The following is a 16,622-nucleotide window of genomic DNA, read 5'->3' as shown; positions in this document are numbered from 1 at the left end:
TCGGGTTTGATTTTTTAAGCATCGGTCGAATGCTCTGTTATCTGGAACTAAGACAAGTCTTGATTGGGCTTTTTTTTCTGACCATGAAGACGTTTGGGTCAAATAAGATCCGTCGATTTTTTCCATCTCCTACATGGTTTTTTGGTTTTTGTTTACTCATCTATATCTTATATTTATGGCCCTGTATGTCTCTGTAGGCAATTATCATACTACTATAACTACTATTTTTTATAACATATTATATGAAAATAATATTAAAAACAATATTTTAATTAATATTTAGAGAAGATTGCACGGTGGCTCTATTTTGTGTAAACTTGACCGTCCCATGCGAGCCAGTGTAAGATTTTGATTGATTATATGAGAGGCAGTGTAAGATTGAAAAAAAGTATTTTAGATTATATAAATGCTGCCACATAAATAATCCAATTCTTTTAGGTAAAGCTAAGCATTGGTAAGGTTGCCATCGCTGAGGTTGGGCCATTAATTGAAGTTGTTTCAATTTTCCTTATGATATGTCTTAGCTATAACGATCAATATAAATATTATCATTGGCATGGTTATTTATAAAAACATATATTTTCATTGAAATTTTTCATACGTTGCAGTTATTTTTGCTAGTAAAGTTAAAAGGAAAGAAATCCTAACCCCTGCTGCGTGAGACGTGTCGATAAAGGTCAGAACAGAAAAAAAAAATTAAACATTCTGCCTCTTCCCCGAAGTGCGCGAGGCGGCGAGCCTCACGCCCTCTCCCGAGGGAGAGGACAAACCGGCGACACGCCGGCGGAGGCCGATGGCCCTAGCCGCTCTACCTCTACGGCCTACGGGCTCCCGAACCGTGTCGGCGTTCACGAGGCAGGCGGTGCCAAGGTGATGCTGGCGAGCTCCCCCTCCTCTCCTCCGCTGGTTGCTTCTGCGGGCCGTCTCTTTGCCCAGGTGAGTGGTGCTCGCCACTTGCTCGACGAAATGCGCACTTCTCCCTGACTCCGCTCTTCGCTCTGCACCAGGTGCGGACAGATGAAGGCGTCGATTTGATCATCTGAAGTGGCCGAGAATCCGCAATCATGCGGTGGCATGCAGGCGTCCTATTCGATGACAATGCAGTGGTATCTTTCTGATGGAGTAACTCGGAATTAAGGTACGCCCCCCCCATCGCGCGCCTGCCGTTCTCAGTATTAAATATGATTGTCCTCTTCGGCTCTTTGTGTATAATATAGCATTGCAGCATTCTGTGTGGTAATACGGGCTATGTTTATCTTTCTTGTGGCATGGCTAATCTCCGCGTGAACCCTGTTCATGTTGCTAGAAGATCCCATGTTTCCAGTGGGCGAATTCTTCAAATCATATATAGTTCAAACATTCAGGTCTATTCGTGTAGCATCTGAATACATGACGAACAATCTGCAGACTAGCAGTTCCCATGTACATTGTACCTCACCCTGTCAATGATTCTGAAAAAAAGGTAACTCTGAGAGCTAAAAGGTTGATAGAAAATATAATACTCCCTCTCTTCCATATTATAAGACGTTTTGGCTTCTCCATCTCTCTCCCTCGTCTAGATTCACAAATATACATATTAATTTTGACACATAGATGAAGTACATACATAAATCCACGCACGAACCTATTCAAAAACCTAAAACGTCTTATAATGTTAAACAAAGGAAGTACATAGTATTTTTTCGAAAATCCAGTGGAGTGCTTTTGCTATATTAATAGGAGCAATAAGAAAACTGTACATATCAGATTACAGCATAATGTAAAAAGAACATAAACAGAAGTGGACTATCTGACGGTAACAGGTTTGCCTTTCCTCTTGCTCTTCCTGTGGTCTGAGATTGCAATTAGTCAGGGAACTTGTTTACCTGCTCCACCGCACCATGGCCTCTTCACTTCCAAAAATTCAATTGTTCTGTTCCTTCAAGATTAGCCACCGACTTCTTAATATATTATACACAGTAACAACCTGAAAACTGCAAAATTCAAGAAAATCAATGTTCCTGAAATGGATGATAGATGTGGTGGAAATGGGAAAGCCAACCAAAATATGGCACTGTAGTTTCTAAGTTTTTGAGAAGAAACTGACATATCCATCTTAACCATTGAAAACTGCAAGGGGCCTTGAATTTTTTTGTTGAAAAATTACTGGTGAAACCTTATACTATGCATTAAGATGCTGACCTGCAAAATATGGTTTTGTGCAGACATATTTTGTTCAACCAAGCCTTCTAAAATACTTCATGTGTCCCAAAATATAGCAAGTTTTATCCCTTGGTACGGCTATTAAGGAGATGGGTAAAAATACTTGTTTGCTGTGGGCCTGAACTAGTTGGGGTGATAATGAAGCCAAGGGGCAGTATGTGTAGTTTATAGCCAAAAATCACCTTTTACAATGGACAAAATTTGAACTCTAGAAGTTGTTATATTTTGGGATAGAGGGAGTAGTCAATAGCTTTGACACCTTTTTTTTTGCATTCGTCATAGACCACTAATTATCTTTAAAAACTGGGATTCACACCAGAAATCTGGTTGTTGATAATAATAATGGTAAATAATGGAAGCCTGCAAAGCATGCAATGATTGAAGACAAAAGAGTTTGCTATTTGAAACCAAGGTATACAAAACTACGACATTTACCACCTTTGATTTTTGTAAAGTGTATTTTGATCTTGCACATAGATTAAGGAGGTGATAAAATAGAGAGTTATGAGATAAAATGGCTTATATATATACCATGTCATAGTTGATTTGGTTCTTTTGAAAGGATGAGAGGGAATAGCTTTTTTGATGATAACAATAACTTTTTTATGCTAACAAATAATTAGCAGAACGGGAAGTAAAGACCTAATAAATTTACAGACCAGTCTTATATTCTTCAACTCACCAATTCAAACTATATTCCTCATATTTTTCAATGGCATGAGTATATAGAATTATTGTGTGAAAAGTATTCAGCCATTTTTTTTTGAGAAAAAGGAATCATACCTTCAGAAGGTAAGAAATTTCATGACTCAAGATCCATATTGTTTGAAGAGAATGGAGATTGTGCAGGAAAAGTAGTTTTTCTTTTCTTTCCTTCTCACACTTCATCACAATCAATGGTCAAGTATCTTCTTAAGCTGTGAACGTGTTCTTGCCCTCCTTCGAAACATACATTACAATTTTGAAGATTCAAAACCTCAATTGATGCCAACAATTTCCTTGGGATATTAATTGTGATTCCCAAGCAATTGTGGACTTTTAAGCGTTTTAGAGTTTCCAAATATTCAAGACAGCATAGGCTTTTTCTGAATATTTCTTTACAATCGGATAGTTCAAGCTCTTTGAGTGATCCTTTAAGGACAGATTTGGGGAGGTCACTTAGCCTTCTGCAATTCTTTATCACAATTTTTCTGATACGTGGAATAATTTGCGGTGTTTTTATATCCAACCATGTCTGCCAATTTATCATGCCACAGAATGTTAGCTCTTCAAGGGATGGAAATACGTGGTCATAACCGCCATAAAATTCATCTCCAATGCTCTGTATTTGTTCCAGGTGCTGCAGAATTAGAATCTTAAGGTGAGAAAGCTTCCCAAGAGGTGGAAGTCTTGCCAATTTTTTGCAACCACTGAATTTAATGTATCGTAGCATAGTGAAGTGACAGTGGTTTGCTATCCATTCTGGAAACAGAACACCCATATAAAATTGGATTTCAAGATCCTCAAGATTCCCACTTGGCTTCAAATGTGAAAGTGTTTGCATGCAATTATCAGATGATGCTGACTCTGGTTGCCACTTTAGAACCAACTTCTGGATGTATATTTTCCTAGACAGTTCAGTATCACTTACCTCCTCAATGCATGTTACTTTATCGAGATTACTAATACAAAGATGGCCACCAAGGTAATTCAAATTTTTCAGTTCTGTTATCCTATGTCCATCCATGCCATTGACGGCAAATTCCTCTAAGCATTGTAGATTCGTTAGCTGTCCTATGCTGTGTATCAAAGAGAGTGTGCATACTTCTGCATATAAGTACCGCAGATTGACTAGCTTATTCATATCTCTGGGCATCTCGTTGAATCGACATCCTCTCATACCAAGAACTTGTAAGTGGTGTAACCCACAGAATGATTCTGGGAATACTGTAATCCCAGTGAAGGAGAGATCCAAGTACCTTAGGTGCGAGTATGTTATGATGACATCAGGAGGCCTTTCCATATTAGTTTCAATGCAAGACAAGTCTAATACCCTCATGGAACTTCGATGTGGCAACATTGCATCAAGAGCTGTATTCAGCCTGGTGGTTCTCTGGCCATCAAAAATTAAAATACTTCGTACTTTCATGTGTTCTCTTAGGCCCAATGACACATTAAAGTCGCCTTTGTTGATTGCTATGTAGCTGAAACCACAAAGGTTGGTTCTAGGTCTTCTTGAGTCTTCAACCGTGTAACATCCTGTTTGAGTTGTTGATGCTAGAATATATTTGATCGTTTCATTCACAATATATTTATTCTTCAGTACTGTTGGCTGAACAAGGCATCTGCTGCAAAGCTCATCAAACCATTGAATCTCCCTAGTCTCAGATACAGATTCATGATGTTGTTGCATAGAATCACACATCCACATATGAGCCAACTTATTTTTTTCAAATAAATAACTTGATGGGAATATTGAACAGTAACCCAGACATTCCTTCAAATGAGCACTTAAGAATTCCAGTGCAATCGTTAATGAAGGTAAAGCATGATCGGTGATAGCCTTATCTTCATAGTTGTCCCACCACTCGCTCCTGGAAATGTTTTGCCATTGCTTTTCATCTAACTTCGTTCTGAGCAACCTCCCGATTACCTCTGCCGATAAAGGCAAGCCATGCATCTTACTTGCTATTTCCTTAGCAATTGATTTCAGACAATCTTTTCTGTTATCTCCCAATGCATGATGTTCCAAAATCGTTGAGAGAGTATCTATTGGCATGGCATGCAAAGTAATAACTTTACTCTCTGGAAGCACTGCTGATCTAGTTGTCACCAGTACTATGCTTCCTGCTGCTCCTCCAGTTAATTTTGCCCTCAGAGTCCTCCATTCACGTTGCAGGTTATCCTTTGCATTGTCCAGGACAAGGAAAAATCTCTTGTTCTGTATGATGCTGGAGAGATTCTGTTCTGAACTAGCTTGAAGTGCTTCCAGACCCATGTCAGAATCAAAAGGATGCTGTTCTGCTGCAAAAGAACGAACTATTTTCTTGAAGAATTCATTTAAGTCAGACCTTTCAGAGAGAAAGACCCATCCTCTCAGATCGAAGGCCTCCTTTACATTAGGATGGTTATAGATTACTTGAGCAAGTGCTGTTTTCCCTACTCCAGCCTCGCCTACAATACAAACAGTTCTCACACTTGCAGTTCCCATTGTAACTTCTTGCATTCTGGATGCTCCCAAATGGTCAGTTTGTGCTGCATCAGGAAATATGATGCTCATCAATTTGTCCTCCTCTTCCTCACGACCAAGGAACACGGGTTCTACTTCTGGAAGGAACCTTTTCAAAGCCTCTTTAGAATCATTCGATTTTAACAAGTCAATAAAACTTCCAGCCTTACTAGTAATACTGTCGAGCCTTACCAGGAGATCCTTCAGTTTGTATATGTCATCATCGACAAGAACCAAATTCTTCATCAGGTGTGCCAGAACACCACTAACCTTGTTCTGCTGACTTGCTTTTATCCTCTTGGTCTCGAAGTCATCCAGAAGGTCTTCTGCGTCAGAAGCAATTCCCTTGATCATCTGCAGCCAGTCAGTGAAGGCACCATCGACGACGAGCCTGCGCTCCGCGACATCAATCGCTGCTCGGATATGAAGAAGGGAACCCTGCACGTTTAACAGCATCTTGGCAACATCACCCTGCAGCTCATGGCGCTCCTCCAGGATGGAACGCGCCTTGCCCACGAAGTTGGCGATCACAGCTCCTGCGAACCATCCGCCGATGGTCAATCCGCCTCCAACCATGTCGAGGTCGCCCCTCCAACTCCAAGGCTTCAACCGGTATCACGGAACAGGAAAGAGAATTCAGAACTGCATCCTAGCAGAAGAGGATTGGCAGATATTCTCATATAAGGGCATGTTTAAATCTCACCTTAAAATTTTACACAATGTCGCATCGAACGTTTGAACACATGCATAAAGTATTAAATATAGACTAAAAAATAATTAATTGCACACATATTACGACTAATTTACGAGACGAATCTTTTAAGCCTAATTGCTCCATGATTTGACTGGTGCTACAGTAAACATTTGCTAATGACGGATTAACTAGGCTTAATAAATTTGTCTCGCGGTTTACTGGCAGATTATGTAATTAGTTTTTTTTATAAGTGCCCGAACACCCTATACAGCATCCTATATAATATCAGGTATAACACGGCGCCTTATATAATATTCGATGTGACACGCAAAAACTTTACGCGTCTAATCTAAACGCCTCCTAAGCTATTGGTGTGTTCAGTCCTTGACCTCAAGGTCGGCATGAGGAAAAATCAATCATCAACACAGTCGCAATCCTATCAGCTGCAACCTGCAGTGGTTGAATGGGTCATGACCAGCGTAGGAATCTACAGCGCGGGTGCGGCCATATCCATGCCTATGTTGACGAGCATTGATAATAAAACGTTAGGTGCGCTTTTGTTTTCTGGATAGCTGTCGAAACATGAATTCGGCAATAATAAAAGGGGTAGCGCACGGAATCTAAAAGTGGATAGATGCGGAGACAAAGATTTAGACAGGTTCAGGCCCTCTCAATGAGAGGTAATACCCTACTCTGTTTAGGGATTTGAATCCGCCAAGTGTATTGTAGATCTGACGATCTGGTTGTGTGTCATACCCCCTAGAGGGCCTCCTGCCCACCTTATATAGGATGGGGGGCATGATTACAAGATAGAAACCTTAACCAATATGATATCGGTTTCCTAAATCTACTTTACAATATTATCAAACCAGGACTTTAGGCCGTTCCATAATATACAAGGAAACGCAATACCCAAGTCATTATCTGTTACATATTTTATAGAGATAAGTTATCCCCTATAACCAGTCGGATAACCATGTTGTGTGGGTATGGGGTACCCATAATCTCCACAGTAGCCCCTGAGACCTTCACAGTCGAAAAGACAATCTTCTCTCGAACCAGATTACTCCAAAGTTGAGTGCTTCAATCATCTTTACCATGGTCTCCCGAGTACTTTTACCAAATCTGAAGACTGTGGAGGGCTGAAAAATAAAGTCAGGTGCATCGACTAGATGCACGTAATAGGTGTAGCCCCCGACTATGTGGTTAGCTAAGCAAACTAAGTATATAGTTAAGGAATAAATAATCCAACCAACTGAGTGGTTTTGATAATTGTAGTCAACCGAGTGACTTAATATTAATATATAGCATATGTGGTGTGAATCCCTGAATAATATGATCCAAGTGATATACCGACTGCTTTGTAAAATATGATGCGTGCAACCCCAACAATAATCTTGTTTGATTTTAAAATCTCAATGAAAATAAAGAAGGGCGGCAGCGGGTAAGCCGTAGAGGAGTACAGTGATAAAGTCGCTGACGTTTTGGCAGAACTTATAGAAAGTAAAAACATGAATGCAAACGATAATTATATTTGATTTTTAAAATACAAAGGCCAATATGAGAAGATGCAGTAGACAGCTGTAAAGGAGTACAATGGCAGCGTTTGACGGGACTTCAATTATAAAAATGAAACCCAATAGGACAATAAACTCTAAGAACTATAATATCCAATTTTAGAAGGTTTCAAGAAGAATGAATAGAAGCAGTGGTAGATAGAGCAAGTAAATAAAAAAGGATATGACATAAGTACGGGTAGCAACTGATGTGACTTTTAAAAACTACTGATATAAAATTAGAAACACGAGGATAATAAGATAACGAGATAACTATTTAATAAATTTTAATTAAAATTATATTAAAAATATATAATTTTATATGGGTGCTAGCCTCCAGCTATTTTTTTTATGCGAAATCAAAGACACTGTGCAGTCTGTGCTGGTCCAGCTCTAATAAAAGTTTGGTTCCATCGGATAGTTAAGTCAACACGGCAGCCTGTCTCTTGCATCAATGGATCGAGATGAGCATCCTGCTGTGGTTCTCTCGGCGGTGATCAGCGAAGTGGTCCAGAAGCTCTGCCGCTATCTGAGCAACAGTAGCGACTCCTTCAAGAGCACTACGAAGAAGCTGGATATGGTGGAGGACAAGCTTAGCTTCCTCCGTCTGGACAGCCTGCAGCGGGTCAAGCCTCACAAAGAGGAAGCGGCCGCTGCATGGCTGCAGGATCTGAACAAGGCTGCACAAGATGCAAAGGGACTTCTTGACGACATGGAATCCGAGGTGAAAGCTCCTGATTCTTCAAACTCTGATGTTATGAATTCGCTCTCCTCTGATGACAGAAACATGATTAGAATGGTATACATCATTAGTAAACTTGCAAGTGCATGCTCTCAAGGCAAATCTATGGTTGACACACCACCCCTGAATGAGAGTGCCTTAGGAAATGAAAAGGAAGATAAGATAGCTTCATCCTCTGTTGCCATGACTCGCCAAGACAAATCTTTCCTACTTTCTTATTGGTCGCGATGGGGAAATAGCTATGATAAGAGACATGGTATTGGACAATGCCCAATATATAGCAACGGAAATAACACTTAAGATTAGGGAAGAAGCTGAGAAGTTACATGTTCCTCATAAGGGTTGGATTACTGAAACTCTTCATAAAATTGATATGTCTAAATGGACACAGCAAGCAATAGAAGTATCCCCACACCCCGAAAATGAAAAGAGCAACAAGGTAGAATGTATTCGTCATCCACATGACAGTGCTGTTACATACCTTCGGAATCAGTGGAGTGGGCAAATCAGCTCTTGCCAAATTCATATTCGATGACGCAAATGTTCAGGAGCACTTTGGTGATATATCTGCATGGGTCTATATGACTGACAGAACTGACCAGTTGGTTACAATAGAACAGATCATCTATTCTTTTAATCCCAAGGATAACATCAGTTATATGACAAGCCTGGACAGAGCCTACTCTCAACTTCAGGATATCATAGAAGGTAAAAGATTCCTCCTGGTACTTGATGATGTATGGAATGAGATATGTGTGCTATGGAATGATTTAAGGAGTGTACTAAGCAAAGGAGCACCTGGAAGTGTAATCTTAGTTACAACTCAATTGTATAGTGTAGCTAACTTTGTAGGGACTGCAGGCCCTGTAATTCTGGATCCTTTACAATCCGAGGACTCATGGACATTTCTCAGGAGATATGCATTTGTTGAACCCTGCAGAAGTTTGTCCACAGAAGGTCTCGAAGAAATTGGTAGAAAAATATCACACAGGTTACCCGGATTGCCTCTATCCATAAAGGTAACTGGGGCAACATTGAGAAGTCAGTTGGAAGAAGCTGATTGGAGGGAAATCTTAAATAGTTGGTGGTGGAATGTTTCAGATGATAACTTTGCAATCAGAGTTATATCTTCTCTTGGAAGTTGTTACAGTGCGTTACCTGGATATATGCGGCAATGCTTTGTCTATTGTTCAATATTTCCTAGGAACTATGTGTTTGAAAAGGATAACTTGGTTCAGATGTGGATAGCTAATGGTTTTATTGAGCTGGACAGTTCTAGTGGAGTCAAAAGGTTGGAGGATGTAGGTGGGGAATGGTTCGACGAACTTGTCAATAGGGCCTTTCTTCAGCCATCAGCAAGGAAAACTGAATACATTATGCATGATTTGGTCTGGGATTTTGCAAGTGCGCTGTCTTGTGATGAATACCATGGTATCGATAATAAGGTCAGAGTGTTTCACAGGATGTCCGCTATTTGTCAGTTGACATGGATGGCCTAAATACACTGCCAGATAAATTTAAAACTGAACAATTGCGCACTTTTATGTTGCTTGGCGACAGTCATCAACCCAGCAATAATGAAACTCATCTCCCTCTTAATAATTTTTTGGGTAACTCCACAAGCCTACGATTACTGGACCTCTCTTCAAGGAGTTACAAATGGCTGGGACGGACGTCCGCTCTTTCAAATGTTATTAATTCAACGAAACACCTCAGATATTTAGACCTCTCGTTTACTGGGATCACCAAACTGCCTTATTCAGTATGCAGCTTGTGCCACCTTCAGGTTCTTGGCTTGAGAGGCTGTACATTTGATAAATTACCTGGAGACATGAACTCTCTAATCAACCTACGTCATTTGCATGCTAGCTCAGACACAATCGCTCAAATTAATGGCATTGGGAAGCTAACTAAATTGCAAGAGGTACATGAATTCCATATTAAAGCAGAAGAAGGTCACAGGATAACTGAGCTAAGTGACATGAACGATTTGAGAGGTTCCCTTTGTATTTCACACCTTGAGATGGTGACTGGTCGTGCAAAGGCACTTGAAGCTAACATAATTGAGAAGAACTATCTTACAGCTTTAGAATTAAGATGGTCGTATACTTGTAGATCTGATCTGTCCAAGTCGATACTTGGGTGTTTGTCTCCTCCAAGATATCTGCAGGAGCTAAAACTGTATGGTTACTCAGGATTTGTGCTTCCAGATTGGGTGGGGCAGCTCAAGCATGTACGGGTTGTAGAGATAAGTTCGTGCAAACACTTGAAAGTTCTCCCTCCGCTTGGACAGCTTGAGCATCTGCAGATGTGTTGCCGTCAATAGAGGATATATACTCTGATATTTGTGGAACCTCAAACGTGATCTTTCGGTCCTTGGAGGAGCTTAGCTTTGAATATATGGGGAATTGAAAGAGCTGGATATATGCAGGGAGCAGTAACTTCATTCGGAACCTACAAAAGCTGCAGATACTTTCATGTGACGAACTGAGAAAAGTGCCTTTTGAGTCCTTAGGCTCAGCCACGAAAGAGATAATTATTAGGGATTGTGATCCATATGACGATACATTCTCAAGGTATTTGCAAGGGCTAAATGGTCTGACTCGTTTAGAGGTAGTATGTGCTAACCGGTGGTACAAATCAGACAAATTAATCCTTCCATATAAACAGTTGGTGTCCTTGGAGTATCTACATATCAAAAAAATTCAGGAAGTTTGCATTGAAGGTGGATTGTGGTATATGAGAAACCTGAAGGATCTACTGATGATTAATTGTTACGTAGTAGTTACAGATTCAAATGAAGAGTCGGCACATGAAGACAAGCAATCCCCAACTCAAATCGATCGCGCTATGCATTCTCTCACGCACCTTACCTTGGATGGCAATCCAAAGCACATAGTAGATCTGGAAATTGTTATTCCCCAAACTCCCTCCCTCCGACATCTGTGCCTTGACGGAGTAGGGAGACGTACAAGCATTACTGAGAAGTGGCTTCAGCATCTCACGTCTCTGAAGGAGCTGGAGATTTCTTCGTGCTATGCACTCCCATCAAGCTTGTCCTCTCTATCATCCTTGAAGAGGTTCACTCTGATTTGTTGCTACAATATTCACTCGATACCACCCAACAGCCTGCCAGGTAACCTAAAAGAGTTGAAAATAGAGAATTCCTCATTTGAACTAGAGGCACGATGCCAGAATCCAACAGGAGATGCCTGGAGGCCAGAGGGGTATAAGATTGAGTTGTGGTGGAGGAGGAAGATAGACGAGTGGCGAGAGAGGAAGCTGGAGCATGGGCGGACGAAGCTTATTCAAATGCAGCTAAAGAAAGAGTCACTAGGAATACCGATGAGCCGGAGGGAAAAATCGCCGAAGAGTTCTAAAGGGGAGTCGTTGTATCAAAGTGATAACTATGGGTCGCTTGGGCAGATGATGCAGGAGGGACACGAGTGGCCGAGGAAGCAGCACATGGAAGAACAGTCGTTTATAGAAAAGGAGAAGTCATCGAGTCTGAACGAGCAACCGGAGGAAGACGAATCCGACAAGGAACTGCTAGAAGAGTGGCTGCAGCAGAGTGAAGGAGATCAATGGCCTGTGCAAGAGTGGGAGTTGTACTCATGGGTGCTGAGGAAGCTGAAGAAAGAATTGGACAGAAACAAAGATGATCCGTCGAGTCTGATGAAAGAGAGAGAAGAATGGCTGAAGGAAGAGGAGCGCAAATTCCACAGTGAGACATTGGGAAAGGACTGGCCCAACATTTGTCACGTTCCTTATATCCGTGTGGAGGGAAAGATTGTACAGAATCTTTATACCTGAAGCTGCAGATTCTCCAGACGTGGACTCATTTTCTGTGTACGTTGCACCAACTCATTTCTTGCATTGTAAAATGCAATATTTTGGCTGGCTCTGATAACTCCTTTCTTTCTCCGCTGCTTGTAGTTCACGATTCACATGCTCTGGTAAAGGAAATTTTGCATCTAAATCAAGAGTCAAGACAATGCTTTTGCTTTCGGCATCATCTATCTGCCCAGCGCACTTGAGGTTAGTACAAATATTTTTAATCTGTTTTTAGACAAACTAAGGCTCTTTTTAGATAATGGAAGCTTTTATTGAACTCAGTCAATTACATCAAGATGATACAATTATCCTAAGAACACTTTCGGCCTCTGCATAACTAAGATGCACACAGCCGAACATACAAAACCACACTCAAAAGGAAAAAAGAATGGCATGGAGTATTGAGGACTATCAATCTAAAGATTAAATTGCCACCCATGAACAACTCCTTGGCCATCTCCTCCAAAAGCATAGAGTTTTAAGGGCCACAAATTCTAAGATTAGATCGCCACCCATATCCCTGAGTAAAAAAACTCCTTGACCACCTTCTCCTAATGTTGACATGCCACAACTACCATATCCCGCGAACCAGGCTTCAGGCTTCTGTAGGATAGCCCATGTACGAAGCCAATGGATAAGAGAATATATAACCTGCAAAGGTAAAGATATCACTTTTTTTTATAAAAAAACCACATTATTCCTACATAGCCAAAGCGACCAACAAGTAGCAGCTGCTCCTAACAAAACATGTGCTTTCAAATTATTATAAATTCCATCAAGCCAGCTCCCAAATATATGCGCTACACAATGTGGTGGAGGAAATCCAGATGCTACTTGGATGATGGACCAAACAAAATGGGAAAAACGACATTCGAAGAAAAGATGTCTAATTGTCTCGTCATTGCAACAAAAACAACAATTCTTATTCCCTTGCCATTTTCTTTTTGTCAAATTGTCCTTTGTTAACACCACTCCACGGTGCAAGTACCAGAGAAAAATCTTAACTTTTAAGAGTATCTTTAATTTCCAAATACGCTTATTAATGTTGGGAACATTGCTATGAATTAGAGCTAGATAATGAGACTTCACCGAGAACTCCTCATTTGAGGTTAAGTTCCTATGAAACTCATCTTGCTCCTGAGTTAATTGAAAACCAGTGATACGTGGTAATAAATTATTCCACGCTGCTAGTTTTGATCCTATAAGGTCTCTTCTCCATGAAAAAGATGGAGGATTGTTTTCGAAGATATGTGCAACTGTAGCCTTCTTATGCCTAACTATGTTGTAAAGGCAAGGATACTGTTCTTTCAAGATTGAATTGCCCAACCATTCATCTTCCCAAAACCTCAAACTAAGGCAAGGATATTGTTTCCAAAGTTTTTTGAGACAAAAAATATTTACAATCGTTGTTTCTCCATCAGGTGTGCTTCTGCATTTCTGCAAGCTAGAAAACCTACATTCCTACAATGCCACACTTGCAACATTTATTTTGTTTTTTCTTTGAACTTTGTTTATATTCTGTAAATTAAGGAGGATGCTCGATACCCATTTAATCCATTGTGTTGTCATACGCTGGTACTTCTATGAGAAGTCTAAACTTCTCAACCACAACTAACTTTTTTCATTTCATTTTCTCAGGATGTCCTTGTAAACGCATGGTAACACTTAATTTGATGGAGCTGTTTCCTCCATGAAGAAGCTGTTATTTTCCTATGAATATCTCATCAGGTTAACAGGTTTCTTGCAAGTTCAGAACAAGAAAGTTGCCTGAGATGATGCAAACTGACTGCACAAACAGAAAAGCAACCAGTTGGTTACTTCATCGATGTTACAGGCTGGATCGATGTAGCCTGGAGACTCTGCAAGTATGCATAGAAACAGAGTGGTCTTTACTCTTGTTCATTAATCAGGATAGCCTTGCTGATGCTGAAGCAGCAAAACGGAAGCCGGTTAGAGATTGCAGCATAAATTGGATTCAGTAATGCTTTGCACTTCTTTCGTGGGACCGCACTTTAATCTGTACTAGATGTTATCTTGTGAGGCGGTCTGGTGATTGTGTTTACACAGTAATAAAACTGTAGCTCTGTATGCTATCTCAGATACTGTAGTTTGCTGTTTGCAGTTGTTACAATCTTGCCAAATCTTTTGTTACGAACTTACGATGTACATACACTGTCCGCATATCTTTATCCAATGTGATCTGTATGAGTTTCCACGGACTGTATCTACTGATATACAGTAATTGTGAGCGCTATTTAAATCTTCAGCGACTTGATTGGAAGTAAAATCAACGATCTTTTTTAGCTCAAGCCAGGCCAGCATTGATAGTTAACTTACCATCTGACAGAACCACCAGCTAGAGAAACACAAGGCCGGTGCAAGTATGCAAAACATCTTCCGCCGTAACTGTTGATCTTACAGCCCATTACCCAGAGGCGAAACCCATGACGCGCTGGGCGAACACTCCCCTCTCCTCCGTTCCAATCTGTAGCCGTGAAGACCGGACGAGGTGAGGGGGGGAGCCGAGCGCAGGGGAATTGAAACACCGGCGCGTCCCCGTGATCGGACATCGGAGGCGGCTTGGGGGCGCCTACGTCCGTGGGGGTACGCGCATGGGTGCAGTAGTGCTGCGCTTTGCTTGCTTGCGGGCTTCTTTTCTCCTCCAGATGAGGTGTGCCATCCACCTGCTCGACGAAATGCGCCCCCCACCCCCACCCCCGGCTGATAACCATATGTATGTCCTTCGGCAGGCAATGGATGGCGTCATGGCGCAGGACGAACCTCCGTGGACTAACCATGTTGAACCTTCTCCTCCCGGACCTCTGGTGCCCGTCCTGATGGCCTCATGGCTCAACGAAGTGTTAAGGTACACGTCAGTTGTGGGCACGCTGCCTTTCTTTTATTATTTAACTAGGAAGGTGGCCCGCGCCCGCGCGCATGCGCAGGAAAGATAAAATTATTGTTTATTTAAAAATTTTGTCATAATAGATTAAGAGTAAACTAAAGTTCGGATAATGTTATTTTATAATATTTTAAGGGTTCTATTTTTCTTAAGGTATGACTTTTGAATCATTTTTTCCCGAGTAAATAAGAAACTATTGCTAGTTAATTATCATACAGTCCATCTATATACATATCGTGTAGTATGGCCACAAATGAAAAATGTGAGAGCAAGATACTCAAAATTCTTATGATTAAATCATCTCAAGAAGGCGCATGATGTAGTAAAAAGGGAGGGAAGTGTATGCACGGAAAAAAAGAAGAAAGGGAAAAATAAAAAAGGGAGGGGAAGCATACGTACCCATGTACGTAGGTGCATACCTATGCTACGGGACGAGAGGTGAGACATTATAGTATTTAGTTTTTTCAAAGATCAATTTAATCTAACGGTTTATAATATTGGACATACTGATTAAGTGAAAGATCAAGTAATGGATACTTTGCTCTTTTTTTTCCCTTAGAATTTCTAATATTTGCTCTAATTTATTAGAGCACCACATGGCAGTTTGAGAGCATTTTAAGAAATTTTAAAGGACTTAACAATGTAATTAGAATATTAACCGCTTAATATATATGTATAGGGCATATAATAATATTTGTTCCAGCTTCATGCATGTTTATATACATGTTGAGAGAAATTAATTATGTGTTTAGCAAGCCATTAGATGTCTAATTAGTAGCAATTAATTTTGACACATATTTACAGTTGTTCATAGTAGCTCTTACATATTCATCTTACGACTTTGATTATCCGTTGATCCCCAATTTACTGATCACCATGACTCGCATAAAATAATATCTACTACTTAGGGTTTAGGGCAGCTGAAATTGATGAATTATCTGATTTATCTGATAGCTATTTCAGGGTATAAACGAATGAATTGACTTCTAAAAGGTTATAATGTTGTTTAAAAAAGACACCATTTTAAAACTTGGAAAGCGTGCAAACGAAAATCCAACTATGGAATCGGGAAAAAAGCGGATCTTAAACTCCCTTATAACACCCTAGTCTTTATAAGAGTGCTATTAATATTCGTTAATATTGTGCTCACATTTATAATATAATGATTTCTTTCACCTATACGAACAAATATTACAAAATCCAAATACGACATATATAACACAATACATTATAATTATTCTGTAATTAACTCTCGGTTTCAGCTTAAACAGAGCTAAGTATTGGAAAAAAAACACAACCCATAGTGCTTAATTCATCTCTCGCTGCATCACACCTTTAATTTTCTTTTCATGTTATTAACAAAATTAATCATCTTTATATATGATTTGATATGTGGCAAAGTGGTAGTGCTGCGGTAGTCGTGATCACCTTAGATGCCTCAGACATGACGCTTTGTCACGCGTGCAAAAGGCAAAGGTGCAGAC

The 16,622-nt window shown here is 40.3% G+C and overlaps 3 protein-coding genes and 1 long non-coding RNA gene across 4 annotated transcripts; 3 read left to right on the top strand and 1 right to left on the bottom strand.

The window, feature by feature from the left end:
* Positions 1 to 694: 694 nt before the first annotated feature.
* On the top strand, positions 695 to 1,410 carry LOC127778404 (uncharacterized). Its single transcript, XR_008018506.1, has 3 exons — positions 695 to 936; positions 1,008 to 1,138; positions 1,307 to 1,410. It is a non-coding gene; the product is annotated as an uncharacterized LOC127778404 (long non-coding RNA).
* A 3,090-nt stretch (positions 1,411 to 4,500) lies between these two features.
* On the bottom strand, positions 4,501 to 5,986 carry LOC127780259 (putative disease resistance protein RGA3). The gene is made up of 2 exons (XM_052307183.1): positions 4,669 to 5,986; positions 4,501 to 4,559 (listed from the first exon to the last, which is right to left on the bottom strand). The coding sequence occupies exons 1-2, from the start codon at positions 5,984 to 5,986 to the stop codon at positions 4,501 to 4,503; spliced, it is 1,377 nt and encodes a 458-aa protein (XP_052163143.1).
* Positions 5,987 to 8,105: 2,119 nt separating this feature from the next.
* On the top strand, positions 8,106 to 14,451 carry LOC127780711 (uncharacterized). The gene is made up of 3 exons (XM_052307670.1): positions 8,106 to 12,251; positions 12,339 to 12,440; positions 13,875 to 14,451. The coding sequence occupies exon 1, from the start codon at positions 11,142 to 11,144 to the stop codon at positions 12,213 to 12,215; it is 1,074 nt and encodes a 357-aa protein (XP_052163630.1). The 5' UTR covers positions 8,106 to 11,141; the 3' UTR covers positions 12,216 to 12,251; positions 12,339 to 12,440; positions 13,875 to 14,451.
* On the top strand, positions 8,115 to 10,728 carry LOC127780258 (disease resistance protein RGA2-like). Its single transcript, XM_052307182.1, has 5 exons — positions 8,115 to 8,459; positions 8,794 to 8,841; positions 8,951 to 9,003; positions 9,607 to 9,847; positions 10,189 to 10,728. The coding sequence occupies exons 1-5, from the start codon at positions 8,115 to 8,117 to the stop codon at positions 10,726 to 10,728; spliced, it is 1,227 nt and encodes a 408-aa protein (XP_052163142.1).
* Positions 14,452 to 16,622: the final 2,171 nt, after the last annotated feature.

The sequence above is a fragment of the Oryza glaberrima genome, chromosome 7, assembly GCF_000147395.1.
Source record: "Oryza glaberrima chromosome 7, OglaRS2, whole genome shotgun sequence".
NCBI classification, from domain to species: Eukaryota; Viridiplantae; Streptophyta; class Magnoliopsida; order Poales; family Poaceae; genus Oryza; species Oryza glaberrima.
The sequence above is the reverse complement of the archived record's forward strand: the minus strand, read 5'-3'. Positions and strand labels throughout refer to the sequence as shown.